General features: G+C 32.2%; 1 protein-coding gene across 10 annotated transcripts in view; it reads right to left on the reverse strand.

Annotated features, from left to right (window-relative positions):
* The window catches only part of DOCK7 (dedicator of cytokinesis 7), a 173,644-nt gene that overhangs the window by 128,221 nt on the left and 18,817 nt on the right, over positions 1-26,606 (reverse strand). For all 10 annotated transcript variants that reach the window (XM_023536213.1, XM_023536214.1, XM_011369542.2 and 7 more), the window contains exons 2-10: positions 22,056-22,161; positions 16,217-16,392; positions 15,961-16,029; positions 12,170-12,299; positions 11,859-12,071; positions 11,439-11,524; positions 9,549-9,615; positions 8,466-8,615; positions 375-455 (exon numbers count right to left, since the gene is read on the reverse strand). In XM_023536213.1, coding sequence (XP_023391981.1) covers positions 375-455; positions 8,466-8,615; positions 9,549-9,615; positions 11,439-11,524; positions 11,859-12,071; positions 12,170-12,299; positions 15,961-16,029; positions 16,217-16,392; positions 22,056-22,161 — 1,078 coding nt within the window. The remainder of the gene's footprint in view (positions 1-374; positions 456-8,465; positions 8,616-9,548; positions 9,616-11,438; positions 11,525-11,858; positions 12,072-12,169; positions 12,300-15,960; positions 16,030-16,216; positions 16,393-22,055; positions 22,162-26,606) is intronic.

A 26,606-nucleotide genomic window follows, 5' to 3' on the forward strand; every position in this document is an offset into this window, starting at 1 on the left:
GTTCCATCAATATCACTATTTTGTGAAAACAGGAAAAATTTAATTATTTACGAATTAAGCTGAATTAACTACTCGCCAAGAAAAAAGTTTTTTTAAATAATTACTTTGGGAGTGAGGGAGAATTTAAAAAATAGCACAATATATGACACAAGCTAGGTGACAAAGAAAATAAAGAAGAGTGTAAGAAAGTGAGTAAGCTAATAGGAAAAATGAATTAATAGTAAAATTTTTTAATATGCTTTGTATAGTATTCTCCCAAATTATAATTTGGGAAACTAGAGGTTATTCAGGGTTGGGTTTGGGGATTTGAAGGGAATGGGGAGTGACTGCTAATGAACACAAAAGTGAGGAAAATGAGAGGTACGATATTCTACCTTGGTGGCATCTGCTTCTTTAAAAATCATATATGGTTCTGCACACTCTCCAATGTCTCCTTGCTGTAGGACTTTTTCTAGCTGTCAAAGACAAAAACATAAGGATTATTTAAGCTAAAAAAGGAAAAAAAGCAATCAAACTGGAATGCAAGGATGGTTCAACAGATAAAATTAATCAGTGTAATACACACCACATTAAAAAAATGACAGGGAAAAAAACACATGATCATCTCTAATACAGAAAAGGCACTGGACAAAATGCAGTGAGAGAAACACTTAACAAACTAGAAAAAGAAGAAAGCTACCTAGACATAATAAAGGTCGTATATGAAAAGCCCACAGCTAACATCATATTCAATGGTGAAAGTCTAAAAGCTTTTCCTCTAAGATCAGGAACAAGGTAAGGATGATCACTTTTGCTAATTCTATTCAACATAGTACTGGAAGCTTGAGCCAGAGCAATTAAGCAAGAAATTAAATATATTCAAATTGGAAAGAAAGAAGTAAAATTATCTCTGTTCATAGACAACATGATCTTTTATATAGAAAACCCTAATATTCCATACACCAAAAAAAAAAAAAACCTTTAGAACTAATAAATGAATTCAGCAAAGTTGCAGGATTCAAAGCACACAAAAATCAGTTGCATTTTTACACACTAACAATGAGCAATTCGAAAAGGAAATTAAAAAAACAATTCCATTTATAATATCAAAAAAGAATAAAATACTGCAGAATTAACTAAGAAGATGAAAATGTGTATTCTAAAAACTATAAAATGGTGGTGAAAAAAATTAAAGAAAATACCAACAAATGGAAAGACATCCCATATTCATGGATTGGAAGGCATAATATAGTTAAGATGTCAATCATACCCAAAGAAATCTATAGATTTAATATAACCTCTATCAAAAACATTTTTTTTTTTTTGCAGAAATAGATAAATTCATCCTAAAATTCATATGGAATCTCAAAGAACTCTGCATAGACAAAACAAACTTTTTTTGAAAAAGAAAAATGTTAGAAGGCTCATATCTATGAATTTCAAAACAATACAAACCAAGGTAATCAAAATAGTGTGGTACTGGCATAAAGATTTATACAAAAATAGATCATTGAGAGAAATCATTTATATAACGAAAAGTTAATATTCAGAATAGAAAATGAAATCCTATAACTCAACAACAAAACAACAGCAATCTGATCTTTAAATGGGCAAAGAACTTGAATAGACATTTGTCCAAGGAAGATACACAAATGGCTAACAAGCATATGAAAAGATGCTCAACATAAGGAATCACTAGGAAAATGCAAATAAAATCCACAGTAATATAGCACCTTATATCCATCAGGATAGCTACAATAAAAATAATAACAAATGGCAAGGATATAAAAAAATTGGCACTTTTGTGCACTACTAGTGAAAGGTAAAATGGCACTCGGCTATGGAAAACAGTACAAGGTTCCTCAGAAATTAAAAACAGAATTACCATACAATTCATGAAATCTATTTCTGAGTATATATACAATAAATTGAAAGCAGGGACAAAAACAGATATTTGTACACCATGTTCACAGCAGCATTATTTACAATAGCCAAAAGATGGAAGCAACCCAAATGCCTACCGAAAAAAGAGTAAACAAAACATGGTATACACAGACACACACACACACACACACACACACACACACACACACACACTGAAATATTCTTCAGTCTCAAAAAGGGGAGTGGAGAATTGAAAACATTATGCTAAGAAAAATAAGACAGTCACAAAAAGACAACTACTGTATGATTCCATTCATATGAGGTATCTACAGTAGTCAAATTCATACAAACAGAGAGCAGAACATTGGTTGACAGCAGGTAGGAAGAAGAGAAAATAAGTTGTGTGTAAAGAGTTTGGTTTTGCAAGAAGAAAATTTCTACAAAATGGTTACACAACAACATGCTCATACTTAATGCTAAACTGTACACAAAAAATGATTAAGATGATAAATTTTGTTATGTATATTTTACAATTTAAAATATAAATAAAAGTAGCAAGTTGTAAATTCATCTCCATTTAATATAATATCAAAGTACAAAATTACAATTAAAAAAGAATTCACAAAATAATATTCTTTAGTGGTCAATAGAATAGTTTCTATTTATCATTTTTCTCCAAATTGTCTCACTTGACCCCTATATAATGTTTAATGTTTTTTAAAAAAGAAATGGAAATAAAATAGAATTAAAGTCTAGAAACTAAATCAAGTGCATATAGGAATTTAGCACATAATAAACTTGATACTTCAAATTAGTGAATGAAAGATATATAAAGAACTCATACAAAATAAGATAAATAAAAACAATCCAATGAAATGGATATTACACAGGTGTATATTTTTTCTACTTAAAACTTATGTATCCTATGCACACTTAAAATTTATGTATATTATGTATATTACACTACAATCACTTACGAATAAGTTAAAAATGAACTATTTGAAAAATCACTTCACAAAATATTCAAATGGCCATAAATTGGTCAATATTCTTAGTCATCAGAAAACTGTAAATTAAAACCAAACTGATATAACCCTGCAGATGTACCAGAAAATAAAATGCATAATAAAATTAAATTAAATTGCAAAATACAATAAAATCTGATGATATTAAGTGTTAAGGGAGGAAATGGAACAACTGAAATTCTTAAGGCCTCCTGAGGGGAGTGAATTCTGGATTAACTATGTTGGAAAACTAGTATTTCTACTAAAACTGAAGACATAATATGATCAATAACTTAATACTTATCTATATACTAAATAGAAATGAAAACATAATTGTACCAAAACTGACATACAAGAATGTTTAAAGTAGCATTACTCATGATAGCCAAAGCTAGAAATAACTCCAATGTCCATCAACAATTAGAATGAACAAAAATCTCTGATATAGTCATATAACAAAATATTAGACAGGATGAAAAGTAAACTACTTCTATATGAATCTTACAGTCATAATTCTTTAGAATGCCAGACACAAGAACATATTCTATGATTCCTTTTATACAATGTTTTACAAGAGGCTAAATGAATCTATGGTGATAAAGTCAGTATAGTAAGAGGGGCACAGAGAAAGCTGTTGGGTAATGTTCTATATCTTGATCTGGATGTTAGTTACATATCTGAGTTAAGTATGTAAAAATTAATGAAGGTGTACAGTTTGTGCATGTTACTAAGCATAAATAAAAGTTTACAAAAAAGATAACCAAATTTCTATATAACAGTGATAAATAAAATTAAATTCTGTATATAATTTAAAATTTTTAAAATTTAATGGTATCATTTCTAATAGAATCAAAAATATCAAATTACCAGGAAGACAGGAGAGGAAAAGACCTAAAAACATGGAGAGATATACCATGTTCAATAACTAGAAAACCCAATAGTTTAAAGATAACTTTCTCAAACTTGTCTGTATATTTAATGCAATCCCAGTCAACAATCCAGGAACTCTTTCATGAGAGAAAGAGAGTATGCCTACATTGGAGAGAGAGACTGACAAGCAAAACTTTATACAAAAATGTAAAGGGTCAAGAACAGCCAAGCCAATCTTGAAGAATAAAGTTGGAGGAAAAGTATACTATTTGTTACAAAGTTGCAATAATTAAAACAGAATAGTACTGGTGCCAAGAAAAGACAAATAGACCAATGGGACAACAACAACAAAAAAGACTCCAGAAAAAGAACCTCAAAAATGTGAACACTTGATTGATGACAAAACAGGCTTTGCAAATGCAGTAGGAAAAAAAAGCAGTCTTTTCAATAAATAGTACTGTGTCATTTGGTCATCCATATTGGGAGGAGGGAACACAATTATCTTCATCTCTATCTCAAGCCAAACGCAAAGCCCAATTTCATATAGATTACAGACCTATATGTGAATGGTAAAACAATCTTACAAGAGATCACTTAATAGAACTATGTTCTTGACTTTGAGGGAGGCAAAACTTTCACATACTGAACCCAAAATACCATAGCCATAAATGAAATGTTAATAAATTAGATAATGTGTAAACTATGAACTTTGGTTCATCAAAGAATAAGATTCTGGCAGAAAGCAAACACAGAGTGGCAAAAAAAAAAGGTGAGGAATAAAAAGAACCAACAGCAAACTAGCATCTAGAATATATTAATATTCAATAATTAATAAGAAAAAGCACCCAAAACAACCTAATAAAAATGTAGGTAAATGATTTCAAGAGGCATTTCTCAAAAAAGAATATCCAATGACTAATAAGCATATAAAGATGGTCAAATAATTATTAGGGGAAATGCAAATTAAAACCACAGTGAATACCAGAATGGCTATAATTAAGAAGAATGAGAAATACCAGTGTTGGTAAGAGTGTAAAATGGTTGACTCACTCTGAGAACCTGTTCTGATGTATTTTACTAGACATTCATCTACTCTATTAGCCAGCAATATCAAACACAAATGAGTATACATGTGCACCAAAAGACTTGTTAAAGAACATTCAGAGAAGCTTTATTCATAATAACCAACTGAAAATTAGAGGTACACTAAAAAAAAATAACTCTAAAGTCTATCAAGGTCTATCTATTCATCTAAGCAGGATGAATAAACTGTGTTACAGTCATATAATGGAGTACATTACGACATAACAATAAAAATAAAAGAACAAACTAGAGCTATGCAGAACAATAAGGATGACTCTCACAGACATTATACTGAGTGGAAGAAGATAGGCACAAAAGATTACATATTGTATAACTCCATTCATATGAAATTCAAGAAGAGGAAAAACTAATTGATGGTAATAGATGGTGATAGGCATTGGAGTACCAAGAGGAAGAGAGGGAGTAGCAGCTAGAAATAGAAGTAAAAGAACCCCCCAGGTTCTAAAGTGATTGAAATATTGTATGACTTGAGCTCAGAAGTGATTACATAGATGAATACATGTGTAAGAATTCACCAAGTTGTTTACCTCAGATTTGTGTACTATATTGATCTCATTGTATGTATTTTATATCTCAATTAAAAAGAAACTGATAAATACCAAATGTGAATAACTGAAACACTTATTCGTACAAATATCGTATGAATTAGCAATTCTACTCCTAAGAATATACTAAACTATGAATACATATGTCTATCACCGTAAAATGCAAATGTTCTCAGAATTACTGATAAAAGTCACAAAATTAAATGAACTAAAATGTCTATCACCAGTAAAATGGATAAATTATGATAAATCTATATAATGAAATACTACAAAGTAATGTAAATGAATTTTTAAACTACTGCATAGAGCAGAGTAATCACACAATCATGTAATGTACAGTGAAAAAAGCAAAACAAAAAATATAAATACTGTTGGATCCATTAATATAGTGTTCAAAAACAGGCAAAGATTATGGAAAAGGGAGCAGTGAATGGGATAAGGCATAGGGCAGCTTCTGGGATTCTGGTAATGTTTTGTTTCTAAACCTGGGCAGGTGGCAACATAATAAGTGTACTCGTTTGGGGATAATTCATCAAACTATTTTATGACTTTTGTGTACTTTCTATAATTATGTCACACTTCAATAAAAATTTTAATTAAATAATTTTAAGCTCACTTTATGATTATTGTCTTATTGTAACCCAAGGTTTTCTTTAATTATTTGTGGGTTTCTTTCAATGTGCTTCGTGTTTTTGTTCTCTAAAACGGCAGGCTTAAACAATAACCCAAACATAATAATATTACCTCTTCACATATTTACCAGAGAGTAACTATGCTAGTCAACAGGGCACCAAAATAAGTGAGGAATTAATAATCTGGGCTGAGCCAGAATCCCAATACCACACAGCGATACATTGCACTAATAGCCCCAATTCTTGACCCTTCCTTTATCCTTCGCATTGCTATATAACATTGCAATTCTTCCCAATAAAGAAGCCAACTATACATCTCAACTCCTTGACTTTATGTTCTGTAATGTGACCTTTTTGGACTGACAGAATGTTAGCTGGCATGATGTAACCAAAGGCTTGAAAAGTGTCTGTGCAAATGGGTCTGTTCTTTGGCACATCTACAATCACAATGAGAATATGCCAGGCTAGCCTTCTAGAAAATAAGAGACATACAGAAAAAAACAACTGCAGTTATTAAATCAAATGACAACAAAGCAACCTACAGACACTTGAAGAAACATAACCACCTAAAAGAATACATAGCTTAGATAGGCTGGCCAGTAGAAAATTCAGATGCATAAACCAAATAAATGTTTATTTATTGTCTGTATGCCACTGGGATTTTGTTCTTGTACAGGAATAACTAAGTGATACACAAATCAAGGGAACTTTTCTCTCAAAAACAAAAACATCATGATGGACCAGAAATGATTAAAGAAAACCTACTACATTTCTTTAAATACATTTCCTTTAAAATTTAAACATTTTAACTTTTTTTTTATTACAAAACAGTCTTTTTCTATGTATATACATACATTTATGTGTGTGCAGGTGTGTGTGTATATATTTTATACAGTTGGATCAGACTTATTTTTCACTAAGCATTGTATCACAAGTTTTGATGTCATTAAAAATTCTTCAAATTGTGGTTTTAAGTGTCATAGTACTCCATCATATAAATGTACAGTGATTTATCTATTTACTTACATTGAAAATTTACATTCGATATTTCTTATTTTTAATTCTATCTAAGCTATTCACTTCCATAATGACAACCAAATCTTGTCACTAAATAATCTCAATTTTAAGCAGCTAATATTTCAACCATTATCTCTACTTTTCCAACTCATTCCCTCAAATATGTTCTATTTTATAAAAACTTACTATTTTCCCATGTAAAATAACTGTGTTTACTATATTTGTCAATTATATTCATATCCAGAGTTTAACTTTACACTTTGAGTTTCTGAAGACCGCTGCTGCTAAATCTTTGCTTGTAGAATTATTCACTGTAACTAAGATTTATTTTAACCTGAATTCATAGGAATATGTCCACAATTAGGACATTATTCCTATAAACAGGATCATTTCATGACTCCTCTTATAACCTTATTATAAAACTCATTATATTTTTATGATAATTTTATATATAAATAAAGATGATTAAGGAATATATTTTAGGCTACTCTCAAGTCAAGGTCAATTGAAGGTAAATTATTCTTTAAGGCACCCTAAAGCTAAGTAGCTTAGCAATATGCAAATTTTAAAATTTGTGATCCTTATTTTTAATTGCCTGACAGTCAAATCATAATGCTCCATAACCTCAATGATTTAGATTTTAGCATATATATCATTTAGGAAATGAGTAATAAAATTAGTATAGCTCCTGTAATGGTTAATTTTATGTCAATTTAGTTGTGATGGTTAATCTTATACGTCAATTTAGCTAGGCTACAATGCCCAGTTGTTCGATCAAACACCAAACTAGATGTTGCTGTGAAGGTACTGTTTAGAAATGATTAATATTTAAATCAGTAGACTCTAAGTACAGCAGATTACCTTCTGTAATGTGGTGGGTCTCATCCAATTAGTTGAAGGCTGTAAAAGCAAAGACTCTTTAAAAAAATAACAGCCTTATTGAGATATAATTCACCTATTATGCAGTTCACCCAGGGTGTGAGGTTACTCAGAGATTCTCAAGACTACAGCATAGAAACCTTGCCTGAGTTGCCAGGATGCTGCCCTGTGGAATTCAAACTCAAAACTTCAACATCAATTCTTACTTGAATTTCCAGCCTGACAGCCTGCCGTACACATTTCAGACTTGACAGCCTCCATAATTACATGAGCCTCCCCCTCTCTCTCTGTCTTTCTCTCCCTTGTGCATGTACGTGTGTATGTCTCCATCCTATTGGTTTGTTTCCATGGAGAACCCAGACTAATATAACTGCCTACTCAAGAAAAACTTTGGTAGCCCCTATAGTGTATGTCCAACATTGTGTTAAGAAACATTAGGATGAAAAAATAAGTAAAGGTAAAATCTTTGCCCTTGAAAAGCTTGCAATATTAATAGGAAGAAAAGTATACAGACTACATGAATAAACAAATATATTTAACATTATTCTTACCTTTATTACAAGAAAAACATCTTGGGAAGGATAAGTGATAGAAAAAATAGCTGATCTTGCCAGGGTGGTAATTGCAGCAGGTGGTACATGTGGACGCAACAATCCTTTCATCTGCTCAGAATTAAGGTCAAAATAAAAGTTTTCTGAAATCTAAAAAATACAATCATATATTAATTTTTTAAATCCGCACATTTTATAAAAGCTCACAAAAATCATATATACTTAATCTTAAAATATTATAGATAGTAAAATATTATACTATAACATACAGTTCATCATATATTTCACTAACCAATCTTTACATGTCTAAATCGAAGCAAAGAAATGTACAAACTATTTGGGAAATGTAATATAATAAACATATTCTAAAAAAGCATAACCCAAACTCTTTTGATAAGAAATGTAACCTCTAATAAAGTATACAAAGAAATTATTATTGAGATGAATTATCCCAAATTTAAGTCTTTAAAAAATTATGTGAATAATATCTCAACAGTTTTGATTTAGCAAATATAAGTTGCTAGAGCAGAGTTCCATTGCAGAAAACTATAATATGTTGACAGCAGAAGTCACTGAAGGCACTTCAAGTTTCTACTACACCTTAGGCTTTGAACTTTAAATTAAGAAATACTGTATGAGATAGCATTTTGTAAAGTATGACAGTAAAACTAAGATCAGTATTTAAGAGGGAATATTTTTAAACTCTACATAAATGACTTTGTATCTAGTGAGAATTTGAAAATAATGTCAACAGAAATTCACTGTCTTCATCATTCTCATCTTTTATACATGACCTAAAATGCTTTTCTTATATTATATTTTCCATTTCTTAAATTAAAAGAAAGTTGCCTTTGCTACTGGCATTTGGAACTCTTTTAATGGAATAAAAACTATATATCGACTAAGAAAATATTTAACAAGTCTTAATAACTTAAATTTCTATTTCCCTTTTAAAAGATCTATGTTTAATAATTCTCAAAAAAATCATTACTTATTTATTTTATAAAACTTAAAATCAGTTTATAAAACAACTTAAAACATATGATTGTGACAAAAGACTATGTTTAAATTATATAACCTTACCTTTTTCTTTTCCTTGACATCATATAAAGCTAAACTTGCAAAAATGGGTTCAATTTCAATCTCAAACCTTTAGGAAAAAAAGGATAAAGCAGTTTAAAAATAAATCTAAATAATTGGAGAGAAATTTTCATTCCAAAAATAAATTATCTCAATACTGTGATGGTATTGCACAAATATGTGAATATACTAAAACCCACCAAATTGTATACTGGGTGAACTGGCGAACTGTATACTGGGTACATCCTAGGTAAACTCCATAATAGGTAAATTATATCTCAATAAAGCTGTTATTTTTTTTAAAAAGTGGAAATAGCCCAAATGTTTACCAACAAAATGTGGTATATATACATTGGAATATTTTTCAGTCACATAAGGAATGAAGTACTGATAAATGCTACAACATAGATGAATCCTGAAAACATTACGCTATGTGAAAGAAGCCAGACACTAAGGGCCACATGGTATGATTCCATTTATATGAATTATAAAGAATAGGCAAACTCATAGAAACAAAGCAAATAAGTGGTTCCCAGGGACTTAGACTAGGGAGTGACTGCTAATTGGTATTGTTATAGACTGAACTGTGGCTCTCCACCTCCTCAAATTCATATGTTGAAGTCCTCTCAATATAACTATATTTAGTGACAGAGACTTAAAGAGGTAGTCAAGTTTAAATGAGATCATAAGGGCAAGGCCCTAAAGCAACAGAATTGGTGTCTTTATAGAAAAGGAAGAGCCACCAGAGACTTCTCTCTCTCCATGCAGAAACAAAGGAAAGGCCATGTGGAACATAGCAGGAAGGTTGCCATGTGCAAGCCAGGAAGAGAGGCCTCACCAGAAACCAATCCTACCAGCACCTTGATCTTCAACTTCCAGTCTCCAGAACTGTGAGAAATAAATTTCTGTTGTTTAAGCCACCCAGTATATGGTATTTTGTTACGGAAGCCTGAGAGGAACACTACTAGGTATGGAGTTTCTTTCCAGGGTGATGAATATGTTCTGGAATTAGATAGTAGTGATAGTTGCACGACTCTGAGAACATACTAAAAGCCACTGACTTGTACACTTTAAAAAGGTGAATTTATGACATATAAATTATATCATAACAAAGCTGTTAAAAAAAGATTATGTCAAGTGTCCAGATATTCAAAAGATACATGCACTAAATATAACAGGTTTCTAGACAAATCTAATTAAATATATAAAGGCTTAACTTTCAAAGAAAGTTAACGCCGCGGGTTATCTATAGATTGAAGTGGTCTGCTCCTATGAATTGCTTCTTTTAGAAATCTCTATGAATTGAAACTTTTTTTCCTAAGTCAGAACTAATATTTAACTAACTAATAATATTAACATGATAGAATGAAAAGAGCAAAGAGTTTGTTTTTCAGTTACATAGTAATGAGCATGCCAGTTAACCTCTGCTAATGCTTTTAAGCCTGGTTCCCTCATTTGTAAAATGAAGAAAAAAATATATACTTTATAAAATTACTTTGAAGACATGAAACAAATTAAGAAAAAGCACTTTGTGAAGTAGAATATAAATGTAGGTCAGAAGTCATTTAACTTTTTTTAAACAAGGAAAAAAATATATACTTCAAAATTAAAAAAAAAACAAAAAAAAAAACCGAAGCCTACCATGTACCATGTAAAAAAAAAGATACTTTGTCTTTATATTCCCCAAGCCAAAAACAGTGTCTGGTAACACTAGAGAAAGGTATTATTTCATTATTTCAGTGAATGTTTTTTCAAGTTATAAGACTAACTGTATAGCTGTGGCAGAGTCATCTCTACCTATGAGCCAAAAATGCTCTAAAGCTCAGCTCTAGAAGAACAATGCTTCTCAAAAGGACACAGTAAACAAAAGGATACAGTAAACAAAATACTCACTTGAGTGATAAACATTTTACAAGAAGTCTTTGACCAAAATGTTCTTTGGGCACATCAGGAACACTAAGTCGTTCTATTGGTTCTTCCTACAAATTGACAAGCAACACCAAAATGAAAATGCTTATCATATTTCAACCCTTTACAATTTTTTAAGTACTGTTTATTAATCTAATACTTTCAGTCTTCACAATTGAACACAAAAAGAATGACCTATTTATTCTCAAACAAATTATTAGATAATAAATGTGCTCAAGTCGTAGAAGTTATTAAGAATAAATTTACGAGAATAAAAAGTATATTTCACTTACAAAAAGTATAGTCATGTTTTACTCCCTACATTACTATAATACTATATATAGTTCACACCCCCAAAATATCTATTTAATAATTATTTTCTCCTTTATATCCAAATATCTATACCTCATCTGGTGATGGATGCAAAGCAAAGAGTTCCTTGTGACGGTTTGATTTCCTTTGATCATCATTCTGACGGTCTATTTCTTCATTTGGAGTTCGATCAAGTAAATTAGGAAGCAGAGCATCCGGAAGTGAATTTTTCAAGTCAAAAATACTGCAGGCCCAGCTACCCCTTGGAGTATCATCTATTGACATTGAACGTCTTTTAAGGTCATCCTGTCATACAAAACATTAAAAATAAATATATTAATCAATGAATAAAACAAACTATTTTAAAATAACTTCTTATAGTCATTTAAAAATAAAAGTATTACTTGCTCATCCTGGTAGCTGCTGCCATCTGGAGCTTCATCAGATTCAAAGACCTGTTTTGGCAAACCTTTTTGCCTTTCTTTCTGTTTATCTAATGTATTGGGATTAAATCCTGTTCCCAGTTTATGATATCTATTCAAAATAAAATAATTAAATAAATATCAATTTTTGAAAAATTTTCACTCTTTTATCATTATATAAGCCAATGTTCTGTTTTATTTCTTTACATAATAAAGATATATTCCAGCAGTTTTTAGTGTGTTAAACATTTCACCAGAGGTTTATGAAAACTTCCATTCAAAGTTTCTTTAATTTAACTAGAGAGCAGGTTACGAATTTCCAAAAATAAATCATAATCTTCTTTTCACAACCATGTGTATATAATTTAAGATTGTAGTTTCAATTCAGAGAATTGGTCAGTAAAAAGAAAGGATGGGAAGCCAGGTTAAAGAACAAAATGAGAGTAGAAAACATATACTGCATCTATGCAAATATTAAAAAGGCAAAAAATATAAATATAGCATATATATGAATCTTAAAATTTCAAAAAGGCAAAATATTTTTGCTATATCCCATTATGTATAAAAATCTTAAACAATTTAAAGTTGCAGACTTTTAAAATAATAAATGGCAGGATTTATATCACTATAAACATTATTACTTAACATACATTGTTATACAATTTATGTATTTGGTTAAGAAGAACTCTTAAATTAACGTAACCTTTCCTAACAACCCAATATCCAAGAACAATAGACACTAATATCAAAAAGCAATTACTGTTCCACACCTCGTATAGTGAAAGGGGAAAAAAATTTGGAGGGAGCAAAAACAATTATGATTACCAAAGGATGATATGGTTCCTGCTATCTGTCAATTTATGAAATAGTAAAGAATCACATTTGATATAAATCATTCATATATCATGCCTTATTGTGAAAGATATTAAAACAGAAGCTATGTGATGTTCACATAAAATCACAAATTTTTTAAAAAGCTGAGAAGAATCACATGATTCATGATCAATACTCTTTTCTATATTGTCATTCTGTCATCTGGTCTGTTGCTATGCTAAGGCTCTACATAATTACCCATCCAACCCCACATACACTACCATTTCTATGACCTTTTATCTTGGCATTCTCACTCTCACTCATTCTGTTTCAGCCACACTGACATTCTTTGCTATTCCTGGAACGTACCTAGCATGCTTCCAGTATGGAGTCTTTGCATATACTGTTCTTCTCTCTATCCAATACATTCTTCTCCCAGATATTAAAGGGCTTACTCCCTTACTTCTTTCAGGTCTTTGCTCAAGTTAATCTCATCAGTAAGGCCTCTACTGATTACTTATACAAAGTAGAAAATTTAACCCCTCTTCTTGGTTCTCCCTATACCCTTCACCCTACTTTTTTTCTCCACAAGACTTACCTCCACCATATTTAGTATATATTTATCTGTGTTGGTTTATTGTCTATTGCTCTCATCCCCAACTATAATATAAGCTCCATGAGGGCAGGGAGTGAGTTTTATTGATTACTATATCATCATTGTTTAATATAGTGCCTGGCACATAATAGACACTCAATAAATATTTGTTGAATGAATAAATGAAGTACTTTCTGTCCTTTTCTCCTTCGGTGCTAAATTATGGAAGAATCTATAGCTACATCTTACAGCTTACTATTCTACTCTTCAATCATGCCTACTTGGTCAGTAAGCCCATCGGCTGCGTTTTTAATATTTTTTTCCCTGAAGAAATTTTAATTTCCAAAGATAACTTAGTTGATATTTATATTATTGCTATATCCTTTCAAATCTCTTTAAGGATATTACTTATAGTTATGAGTCTTGACTTGTGTTCTATTAACTATTTCCTAATTGTTAATTCTTTTATTTGTAGTTTGATAATTCTTTTTCAAGTGCAATAGTTTTCAACAAATAGTTGGCAATTCTGGGTTCTGTGCTCATTTTTTAATTTGTATCCCCATATTTGTCTGGAAATACTGTATCTGCTCAACCCAGCCCATATTCAATAGTTGTGGAGAAGAGGCAAACCATGCTGCCAGGCAGTCTGCAGTACCTTTTTTTCTGGGTATAAGGGTTCCTTCTTCTTCCAAGATATGCTCTTCTTGGGCACTACTATACTATTAGCTCAGGGCCCCATAATTACTGCTCTTTAACAAAAAAGGCAGATACCTCTGTTGCCATCACTATGCACACATGGTAAAGGGGGTTTCAAAGTAACCAAATGTCCAACAGTTACCCCAGGTACCCTTTCCACTGCCTGTATTCACTGCTTCTGAGCTTAAAGCACTACTGAAGCTATAGTCTATATCTTCTCCTTAGATTATTCTGCATTGTGGTTTTTTCTTATGTTCCAATCACACTTCTCTTCTATCTTTCAGGGATACCTTAAAACTTCTAGTCTACCAAAATTAAGATTTTTGTTTTCCATTTACCACTACAGATAAGAAATAATATCTAGAATAACAGAAAAATACAAGCTTTAGAATCTGATGCCCCTAGGTTCTAACCTAGCTATTCCACTTTTTTTTAGTTGTGGGACCTCGAAGAATTTACTTAACTGCTCTGAGCCTGAGCTACCTTATCTGTTGGAACCTTAAAGGAGACGAGTGTAAAATGTCCATTAAGGTGGTTAGCACATAGTAAATACTCATAAATGTTAACTACCTTGCCCTCTTGCATAAATCAAGGTCAGTAACCCCATGATTGGAATTAAGTAGATTTTGTGATTCTGAAGTTACTAGATTTTACAACTAACCTCTTATTAGATTTCTGATTATAAGTTTCCAACATACATGCATAAAGGTAAAGACATATGAGTTATCTGACAGAGGAACAGTTTTCTTCGGGAATGTCTAAAAAATCTGGCTATTTGAAATACTTATCAAAATTGTAAGCTCATAAAAACAGTTCTTCTTTATAAAGGGTAGCAGACCATGCTTTTATTAGGTCACACTAAAACTAAAAAGCATGTCAGCAGTATTCCCAAGAGTGATGCTTAGCATAATATTAAACCCAGTTAAATAAGACAGCAGTCATAAGCACAAAACAATAAGCAATGGATATACCACTGTTGCTAGTACAATTTAGCACAGATTAATTTCTCAAAACTATAATGTCATAACAGAATCTTCCACTACTTCAGTCATTATATTTCCTTTAGAAAAATAGAATAAGGCAAAGTTTCATTATGAAGACCCTTTCTTTATTACATAAATTAGAAAGAAAAAGTTTTCTTTTACATCTGAATTTCATGTTATATTTCAACGCTGTCTATTAAAAAAATTTGTGGTAGAATAAAACATTTTTTACAAATATTTACCTGATTGGATGTACAGGTCAAGAACCTGTAAATAGTTAATAAACAGCAGAGACCTTTCAAACAACTGGATATGGAAAACTGGCTATTAAATTTAACTATTTAAGTTTCAAAAAATGGATTCTTTTTGAATAATAAAAATTACTCATTGATATCTATCCATGATTTCTCAAATTAGACTACAAATCATTATCATTATATATCATTAGTTATTAATAATATATGGTAATATAGAACTACTATCCCCACAGCCTATTATTTTTATAAGAAAAGTAAGTAAAAGTAATTGTAGAACTCCTAAGGAGAAGACATTTATATGCAAAGGTTATTCTGTTTCTTCAGCTGCATGTTTAAATTTTCAGGTCTCATAATTATTATTAATCTACATTAACCTATTTGTAGATACTACTCAGCATTTCTAAATGTTATAATAAAAATAAAACTTACTTTCTGATCACAATTGCCCAGTCTTCTGTATAACTCCTTATACAATCTCTAACATGTGGATCCATTTCACTATTTTAAAAGAGAAAATATAGTTTTAGTTTGGACAGAAAAGCTGATGTTTGTGAATTTGGTTGCTACAGTTCTTGTCCGTATAACAGGAAACATCATCATCACAGGAAATAAAATCTAAATAAAATAATGGAAAGTAGCCTTTCTATAGTTACACTGAAACCAAAAATAGTTAATGTCTCCTTACCTTTCTTCAGGTACAGCCGAAACAAGTGTTCTACAGTCTCTCGGACTATAAACAACTTCAATATCATCTGGAGGGAATTCAATCAAATCCCTTAAAGGCCCAGAATCCACAGCTAACGCGTGAGTAATGAGGTAATCTTCCAAATCCACTGGATCCACTGCTTCCGTAAGGGGCACCTTTATAAAGTAAGGTGTATGTTAGAAATGAACAGAAAGGGAGAGGTGGATACAAATATTTTTAACCTTTATGCAAAGAAAATTTATTATTGTTTTAAATATAATATGTCTTAACCTAGTTATTTCTAAAATTTCAACAGGTGTTCAGTCAGGTGTACTGAAGAAACCAAAGGTGTTGACCTACTAACACTCCTTTATGCTCCGAGTCACACTCTTTAATCCTACTTGGACTTTACCCATGCCTCTCGTGTAAAGATAGTAAAGTTAACAATTTTATAATACTTTACAATGACAAAATACTCATTGGAGGAGTTCTTTTCCTTTTTCATATCTTTGGAATTTTCACTTCTAAGTTTCTAAACAGTACTTTTATTTTATTTGTTGTTATTGTTGATTACCCTAGTAAAAATATATTACCAGACTGTGGGAGGCTGAAAAATGGCTCTCCAAAAGATTTCTACATCCCAATCCATGCACCTTTCATGGCAAAAAAAAAAAAAAAAATAAGATATAAAAATAAAAGGATGTTTGAAAATATGATTCAGAATCTTAAAACAAGGACATTATCCTGAATTATCTGAGTGGGTCCTAAATGCAATCATATATATCCTTATATGGAGACAGAAAGACATTTGGGCCACAAAATGAAGAAAGCCATATGAAGATATAGTAAAGAGTGATCTGATAATTCTGGCCTTAAAGATAGAAGTGATGCAGTTACAAGCAGACTTCAGAATCTGGAAGAGGCAAAGAACTAATTCTCTCCTAGAGCCTCCAAAGAGAGTTTGACCTTGCCAAAGCCCTGATTTCATCCCATTGGGGCTGATTTTAGACTTCTGAACTTTAGCACTGTGAGAAAATAAATTTCTTTTGTTTTAAGCCACCCAATTTGTGCTAATTTTCTACAGCAGCCAATGGAAACTAGTACACAGACCCTATTAAAAATACCTATTAGCAATAATAGAATATTCATGGCATTCCTTAGCCAAGCTAAAAATATACTTTTTAGTAAGACATCTTGAATTAGACATATTCAGGCAAAACTATGAAGGATTATATAACAAATGTGCAGATGTGGACCAATCAAAATAAAAACATACTATTTCTCAAGATGTTCAACTGGGTAAAAACACAGAGACCTGCGCCTCTTTGTGGGTATGTGTTATTAAAAAGAAGGTGCTTCAGTCTATGCTTCTTTGGACTGAACAACTAGTAAAAGATAGAGCAACATTTTAAAGATATTAAGTAAAATAATGAATGACCAGCACATTATAAACACTCAAAAGATAGCAGTTATTATTATTTATCATTGTGTTCTCTCTTTAAACCTCCTCTAACCTCTATGTTAGAGATGATTGCTAGTTTAATTCTACAAATAAAGGCATTTGTGCTCAAAGAATTCAACAGCTTCTGAAAATAAAAGAGCCACAAAATGATAGAGCGAAACTTAAAACTGGATCCTTAAGCTCTAAAATTCATGGGTTTTCCTCTTATAAGTATTCTATCTTACCTATTCCATCAAGTACATAGTACACTGTCATAATGTTCTTAATAGAGGAAAAGAGTCAATTCAATGGAGAAAAGGAAATCTTTCTCAACCATTATTGCTAGAACAACTGGATATCTATATGGGGGGAAAATGAATGGCCAGTTAGCATGTGAAAAAGTGCTCAACATCAAAAGTCACTAGGGGGAGCTTTTACTTATGGGATTATGGGATTATGGAGTAGACATAATTATCCCTATTCTTCCCACTAATTACAACCAGAAACCTGGGGCATTATAAAATAAACATAAGATTCCGAAAAGAGGTAGAGAAAAGGGCAGATAAGCAGGGGCTTTGGGACCCAAGGAATGGCACAAAAGTGAATTATCTAAAATTTCTCTTCTCCTTACATACTCCAGACTTGGAACTAGGCAAGCCCGCTACCCAAAAACACCAAGGAGCACAGGAAAAAAAAAAAAAAAGCCTGTTCTCCACAGCCAAAAGGACCAAGAAACAGGCAGGCATCCTACTGCAACAGAAACTTTTAGACAATAATTGCTCTATTCCAGCTAGGCACCACATGAAAAACTGTGGTCCTGGTCATATGTACACAAGCAAAGGCCAAGAGGGAACTAGACTTCACCCTCACCAAACCATAACAAGGCATCCCAACACTCCCACCAGTGTGGTGTCAGAAAAGTTAGAGTGGGGAGCTTAGATTTTCATACCTACTAGGAGATAATGAGTCCCCCACTCCCAGTGTCACTGGAGACCACATAGGGAATGTGGACATCTACTCCCATGCAGCAGTAATAAGGCACCCCTTACCCTTACTGCTGGGGCAAGTATTTGTCCCTTTACCCTCTAGGTATTATATTATATCTATTAATATAATACCTAGAGGGTAAAGGGACAAAAAGATACATAAGATTTCTACACTTCATTCAAATGGGTAAAATGTTGATATCAGTCATGCGATACGGCATTATATATATATAATGCCTTAAGCAACCACTAAAAAGGCTATATAAAGGTATGCACTCAACAACAGTATAAATAAATCAAAATGAAATTCTAAAAATTGGTCAGGTAACTCACAGGAAGGCAAGAAAAAGAAAACAGAGAAACAAAAAAACATACAACAAACAAAAATGAAAATGGCAGATAAAAGCCTTAGCAGAACAATAATATTATAGTTAAACAATATAGTTTTCTCAAAAAACAAAAAAACAAAAAAAACAAAGAAAAGATAGATTAGCAAAATAAATTTAAAAATATGACCTACATATTTGGTATACCAAAAACTCACTTCAAATAAGATAGTATAAAGAGGTCGAAAATAAAAGGATGAAAAAAAGATATACATACATGAATCAAGAGAAACCAAAAGTGGTTATATTAATATTAGATAAAGTAGACTTCGGAGCAAAGAAAAGTACTATATAAAGAGAGACATTACCTGATGATAACAGGTGTGATTCAACAAGAAAAAATAGCAATCTTACATGTGTATGTACTAAACAATGGAGCTATAAATTAAGCAAAAACCAATAGAACTAAAAAGAGAAACAAACATATCTACAGTTATAGCTAGAGATGTCAAGACATCTCAACTACTAAAAGATGATCACACAGAATCAACAAGAATACCATAAAACTCAAAGGCACCATTAACCAGCAGGAGCTAACTGACATTTATAGAACAGTCCACTCAATGACAAAAGAATAAACACTCTTCAAAGTTAGGCCAAAAAAAGTATGTACCAAGCTAGACCATATCCTGACCCATAAAACAAACCTCAACAAATTTAAAGAACTGACATTATACAGTGTATTCTCTAACAATAATGTAATCAAACTAGAAGTTAGGAACAGAAAGATAACAGGAAAATCTCCAAACACTTGGATGTGAAACAATACACTTACAAATAATCCATGAGTCATAGAAGAAATCTGAAAAGTGAAATTTAAAAAATACATCAAACTAAATGGAAATACAACATAACAAAACTTGTGAGATGAAGGATTGCAAATTAAAAACACGAGATACTACTCCATACCCATAATAATGGCTATCGTTTTTTTAAAATAGAAAACAAGTATAAGAGAGGATATGGTGAGATCAGAAGTCTTGTGCATTCCTTGTGGGAATGTAAAATGGTGCAGCTACTGTGCAAAACAGTTTGGTAGTTCCAAAAAAAAAAAAAAATAGAGTAACCATATAATCCACCAATTTCACTTCTAGGTATAACACCCCAAAACTGAAATAGAGACTCAGATTTTGTACACTCATGTTCATAGCAGCATTATTACCAACAGCCAAAAGATGGAAACAATCCAATGTCTATCGACAGATGAACAGATAAGCAAAATGCAGTACACATATGCAATGACATGTTATTCAGGCTTAAAAAGGAATAAAATTCTAACACGTTACAACATGGATAAACTTTGAAGAGGATATGCTGAGTGAAATAAGCCAGACACAAAAAGACAAATATTGTACAATTCCACTTATATGAGGTACATAGAACAGAAAAATTCATAGAGACAGAAAACAGAACAGAGGTTACCAGGGATTGAGGAGAGGGGGAAATAGGGAGGTATTGTTTAATGGGTATCGGTTTTTTCAGTTTGGGACAATAAAAAAGTTCTAGAAATGGATAGTGGTGATGGTTATATAAAACTAAATATACTTAATGCCACTGAATTACACATTTAGAAATGAATAAAATGGTAAATTTTATGTTAAGTATATTCTACCACAAGATGATAGACAGACAGGCAGAGAGACACAAAATATTTTTAAGTGAACATTTTAAAAAAACGTTTTCAGTCAGTGCTTCTCCACTTATGTATTATCCTTGGGGCAGTATACCTTTTAGGATTCAAAGTATCACAAATGAAAACTCAATGAAAATAATGACAAAGGCTGGGAGTCCTTACATATGTCTAATTCAAAATTAATCTTTCCTCAAAATATGACCAACCATATCAAGAGTGTTAGGGTAAGAGAGGAAACTATGACATTCTCTTAAAAAAACTAAATCATATAGAGAATAAATTATCTGTTTTCCAAATTTTCGCAGGTCACTGGCTTTCTAGATATACTGTTAGCTAGACCTGGATCAAGGAAACAAATTTATTTTTGCTACGAACTGTGTCCATTCTCTCTGATGCCCATGGGAGACAGCTGCCTAGGTTAGTCTTACGATGGAGTGATGAGCTGCTTACAACTATAAATTACTTTGCAAGACTCCAAAGAAAGATCCTGTATTTACTGACCCAAGGAAGGAGACTGCAACATGATTTTATGAGAGAGTGAGTAACTGGAGAGTAAGCAGGATTAGAAGATGACAAAGAGAAGCAATAGTGAAGAGCACAGAATCTGTCATAGGCAGTATAAGAACTTGTCTCACTTTAGCAACTACTGTGGTGGAATTTTAGCTGACATGTTTAATGTTAAGATCTCTCAGTCCTTTTCAGTGTGCCATAAAAACTTCTGGTATTCAATTAGTGGTTGTTTGGGGCTAGGGGGAGGGAATAACAGGGTGCTAGTTAAAGAGTTTCTTTTTGAGGTGATAAAAATACTCCAAATTGACTGAGGCAATGACTGCACATATCTGTGAATATATTAAATCCAATTATTGTAAATTAAATGGGTGACTTGTATGGTATGTGAATTAAATCTCTATAAAACTTTTTTTAAAAAAAAGTTGAACTAGGATCTAATCAGTTACAGGAAATACAGAAGATAGAAAAACAAGTCTACAAGGAAGAAATTTCAAAAAAGTTGAAGCAGAATCAGTTACAGGAAGTACAAAGGATAGAAAAATAAGATTACAAGGAAGCAAACATAAAATCAAAAGGCAAGAAATTCTCTGACAACTAGTCCAATTTCCTCAACAAGTCAATGTCAATGCCACAAAAACAGTTAAAATTGCAGAGTTGATTAAATCCTGAATATAGTTTCAGAACTGACTAAGAAATCAACATTTCTATAACAACTCTTAACACTCTCCTCTAACTCAAATTTCAGGAAAGAGCGAGGTAACGAATAAGATTATGGGGGGTGTGGGGGGTAACTCAATCTACTGGCTCTTATCTTTCCACTATTTTTTCATGGCCTAGTCAGTAATATACCAGTAGCATACCATATTTTAAATATGCTACTTACTGTGGTATGATGAGATATATTGCCAACAATGTTGAGGTTTTTGAGCAGCTGGGGAGAACCACTGTATTGTCCAGAGATCTGCTTCCTAACTTCAGCAGCCACAGTTCTATAACAAAGAAAGCAAATATATTATTTTTAAAAAGAAAACAACCTAGGTTTAAAATGAGAGGAAGGTAAGTATGTTAAAGAATCATTTAAAGAACATCAAAACTTCAGCATATCAATAAGGCTATAAATTTATAAGATATCAGTAAATACTGCTTATAATTACAGAACATCTTTATAACTCTGATGTAGGATACAAGAGTGACTTACATAAGGGGTATGTGTGTGTGTGAGTGTGTGTGTAGCATTTCAGGGAATATATTTTGGCTTATGATAGAGCTGGAAGTTATAAGAAGATATATATATTAAAGTGTACCCATTTTAAAGATATAAATTTAATTTTAAAATACTTTAGAAACAAATCAACATATAAGAATTAGGACAGAAAAAGCTCTACTTTTTCCCTAATATTACTAGCTCCTCATTCATACTCCAGAAAACTATTCTGTTTTTATCTAATTAAAAAAAAAGTCCTTATACTCTGGCATTAATGCTTTTCTATAATCTGACTATTTTCACCTTTCTAGACTTAAATATTCTTTCCCAAATTCTTGTCATTGAACATAAATTGCTTCCTAGAATGCTTTTTTATTTCCGTAGCCACAAATTCAATTCTTAACTAGTTTTAAGGGTAAAATTCAAATACCAAGACCTCCATATAAATTTCTTGGCTCATCACAACTAAAAATAAGTTAAGTCTTTACTTAAATCAGGAATGTTTAGAAGTTCCATAATTTCAAGCTAGGGACCTATGAGTATTATAAACTTACTTAACCAGCATTTCTAAAACAAAAATATTTTAGATATTCAAATGACTTTATAGCTCATTAATCTCTATATTCCTTAAATTCCAGAAGTATAAACTAAAATATTCAGTGAATCCTAAATCCAGTAAGTAAACAACTTCCTCACATTAGTAATATTTTTATTAAGAAAAAAATATAACTCAAGAATACAAAATAAAGACCGCTATCCACAGATTTTGTGCAATTATTTTCCTAATGTCGATATCTAACCTCAACCCGATGCTAATCAACTGGCTATTTTATAATACTTGCCTTCTGTTCTTTCACTCTTTTCCAAAACATAAACCCTACTTTCTTCCTATCATTCCATTGCACATAAAGTGAAACAGGCCTCATGGCCTGGTTTCTGGGCCAACTTGATGATACTTTTGTTCTGAAGTGTCGTCAAGCTGATATGTGAATTAGAGCACTGAACATCTTGGTCCCCATTAGAATTTCTAGCTGAATTTCTAAGCAATCTCATTTTCTAAAAATTATCCAGATTTTTTATATAATGTTCCCTGCCTTCTTCTCTTCTGTACCTCTTCGCTTTTTTTCATATTCAATCACTCCACACACATCTACTGGGCATCATTCCGAGCAGACTACTCAATCAGAAATTGGTGACACAAAGGTAAAAGAGTTATCATTCTTTTAAGCTCAATATACTGAATTAGCTCAATTCTTTTTTATGGGTAACTTAAAGTACTTTAAATCATATTTGTGTTTTCTAAAAGACTAATTTGTTATTCATATTGCCAAAACTTGGAAGCAACCAAAATGTCCTTCAATAGGTAGATAGATAAACAAACTGTGGTACATCCATACAATGGATTATTATTCGGCAATAAAAAGTAATGTGCTATCAAGCCATAAAAAGACATAGAAGAACCTTAAAAGAATACTGCTAAGTGCAAAAAGCCAATATTAAAAGGCTACATACTGTATGATTTCAACTTTGTGATATTTTAGAAAAGGCAAAACAGATTGCAGAGAGGGCAAAGAGCAAATTCTGTAAAGCTTCTAGATGTGAAAAGATAGGAACATTCATTTCTTTAGGACTCCAGTCAGGTCTTTTAATGAAACATATATTATGAGCATTCATTATTATGTTTAATTTAAAATCTTAAATTCTCCTGATCCTTTTGTAAAGATGGAGATGAGAATATGTAAGAGTCTTTAAAAAGAGAAGCAAAGAACAAATATTCTATGTCTATCCTCCCCAGTGCTACTCAACTTGATCTACTAACCTCAGCACTACCTCACTGTTTCTGAGGCTACACCATGAGTAATCTGAATTGTAAACTGCTGTATTTCATCAAATTCATGACGTCACTGATTATTAAGAGGTGCCATTCCGTCATGTACAGCTAAGAAAGAAAAACCTTGCCAATTCACATCACACCATCAATTAATTGGAAGATATACCCTGATTTAAGATGTTAAAAAGTGAAATTTTAAATGAATGAAATATGACTACTTCAAAAAGAAACAATCTTTAGTTTAATAAAAGACATACAAAAGATATTCCTCATGTTACAAATATTTGTCTTATTTCTACATAACATAATTTCTCCCCCTCAAAAAAATTGGTAATAATTGAAAATAAGAACCATTTCCAAACTGAGCTGTATCAGCAATAAAAATATGCAATCCAGACAAAGGATGTGTTTACACTGAGATCCTCTACATGAAAAGATTTTATTAAATGGTAGTAAGGAAATTTTCCCAAATAAAAAACAGTATCTCTTCACCATACTACAGTCCAAAGTATGCAAGATAAGCAATGTAATGAATATAGTTTCTGATAACAGTTAAAATCCTTTATCATAGATTACTTTTTCCAAAAACAATTTCCTACACCTAGTGATAGCTTATACAGTAAAGTAATATAAGGAAGTCTTTTTTATTTCTAATAAGTTATTTATATCAAAGAAGAGTAGGTCAAAAATCTCATAATTACTTAAGCTCCTAAATTATAATAAGAGAATATCTTTTTCTCCTCCCAAAAGAACATGATCCAATATGTGACCTATTTCTCTCCTTATCAACTCTTTTCGTTTCTACTCGCTCCCTCACTGTGTCAACATGCATTAGAGTTTTCACAAAATAAAGCACTCTCGCTAAGGTCATTCACCATAGGATGTTGGAAATAGCCATTAAAGGACCTACATCCTGAGGGAAAATTATGATGTATTTAACTTTTCCTCTAGCCTCCTCCCACTTTCAGATGCCCCATCAAACCACGATTTCCAGTATGACCCAAGGATGACAGGCCAATCTGGGCCTCTCTTATCTCTAGTCATTCTTCATGGGGCCAGAAGCAAAACCTGAGTAAAAGTGAGTGAGGAGAATTTAGATTAAAATAGTTTTGCTGGGCTACTTCTATAAGGTCACACACACGCACGCACGCACACGCACACACACACACACACACAAATAGCTGCAATATATATAGTATGTCAAATAAAGAGAATGAGATCTCTTGAAACTGGCAGTGTTTATATCTAAGATAGAAGTCAGGGAAGGAGTGAAGGATAAGGGAATATAGCATGGAATATACCAGATAAGGGTAAGTGTATCAAAGACAAGGCAAAAAAGGGCTAGCTAAAAATCCCAAAGAGAAAAAGGACAAAAGCAGCTGATACTCCAGTGCTGTGACTACCCAAGTGGAAGACTGGTGACTGATGGGTTGAATCAGAGTTCTACCATTAAAGATAAAGAGAAACAAAATAAAAGAATAAAGTAATGCAACATTGTATCACCTATTAAATATTTTTGCTAAAATGTTTAACCTGAATTGAATCAAACCTGCACATCTAACATCCAGTTTACAGAAAACACACAGAAGAGTGTAACAAGTTAACACCAAAGGAAACAAACTAAAACCAGAAGGCAGGTCATTCTATACGGCAAGTCTCTGCAACAAGTCAAGGAAAGAGGGGTAAAAGGGAGGGGGAGAGGGAGGGGGAGAGGGAGAGGGAGAGACGGAGGGGGAGGGAAGGAGAAAGAGGGAGTGTAAGCATGAGCATGGGCGAGCGAGCTAAGCTTTAGCTTAAAAAAAGACTTAAGACTAAAGAACAAAGTCTATTTAAAAGAGAAAGAAAGTCTTATAATTGAATGCAATGAATGGTTCTTGGATTCTGCTTTGAACAAACCAGCTATAAAAAAACATTTTTGGGGATGAGAAATTTGAAGAGAGCATTACATAATTAAGAATTACTGCTCTTGTTTTTTAATATGTAAAAACAGTATTATAATAATGCAGAGAAATGTCCTTATAGGGATGCAAACGATGTCTGTAATTTAGCCTGAACAGTTCAATTATTATTATTCTGCCTGAATGGGGAAAACTAGTAAATTAAATATGAAGTACAGATGAGGCAAATATCCTTCAAGAGGTATATCACAGAGAGAAAAAAATGGCATAGATGATAGAGGCTCTGTTCATCCCTCTGGCTACCAAATCAAAGTTGTGACGGAAACAAGGAGCAGCAGCAAGGAAAAATTGCCTGAGATCTAGATGAACAAGCCACACAACTACGGAGAAATCCAAGAAAGTACCTTGCAACGGCAGAAGGTAGGACGGGGTGAGGACGCGGGGCTCTCCGGTCCTGAGCAGCTGAGTGAGACAGAGGATGCGGCAGCGGCAGACGCCTCT

Source organism: Pteropus vampyrus, unplaced genomic scaffold (assembly GCF_000151845.1).
Source record: "Pteropus vampyrus isolate Shadow unplaced genomic scaffold, Pvam_2.0 Scaffold151, whole genome shotgun sequence".
NCBI lineage: Eukaryota > Metazoa > Chordata > Mammalia > Chiroptera > Pteropodidae > Pteropus > Pteropus vampyrus.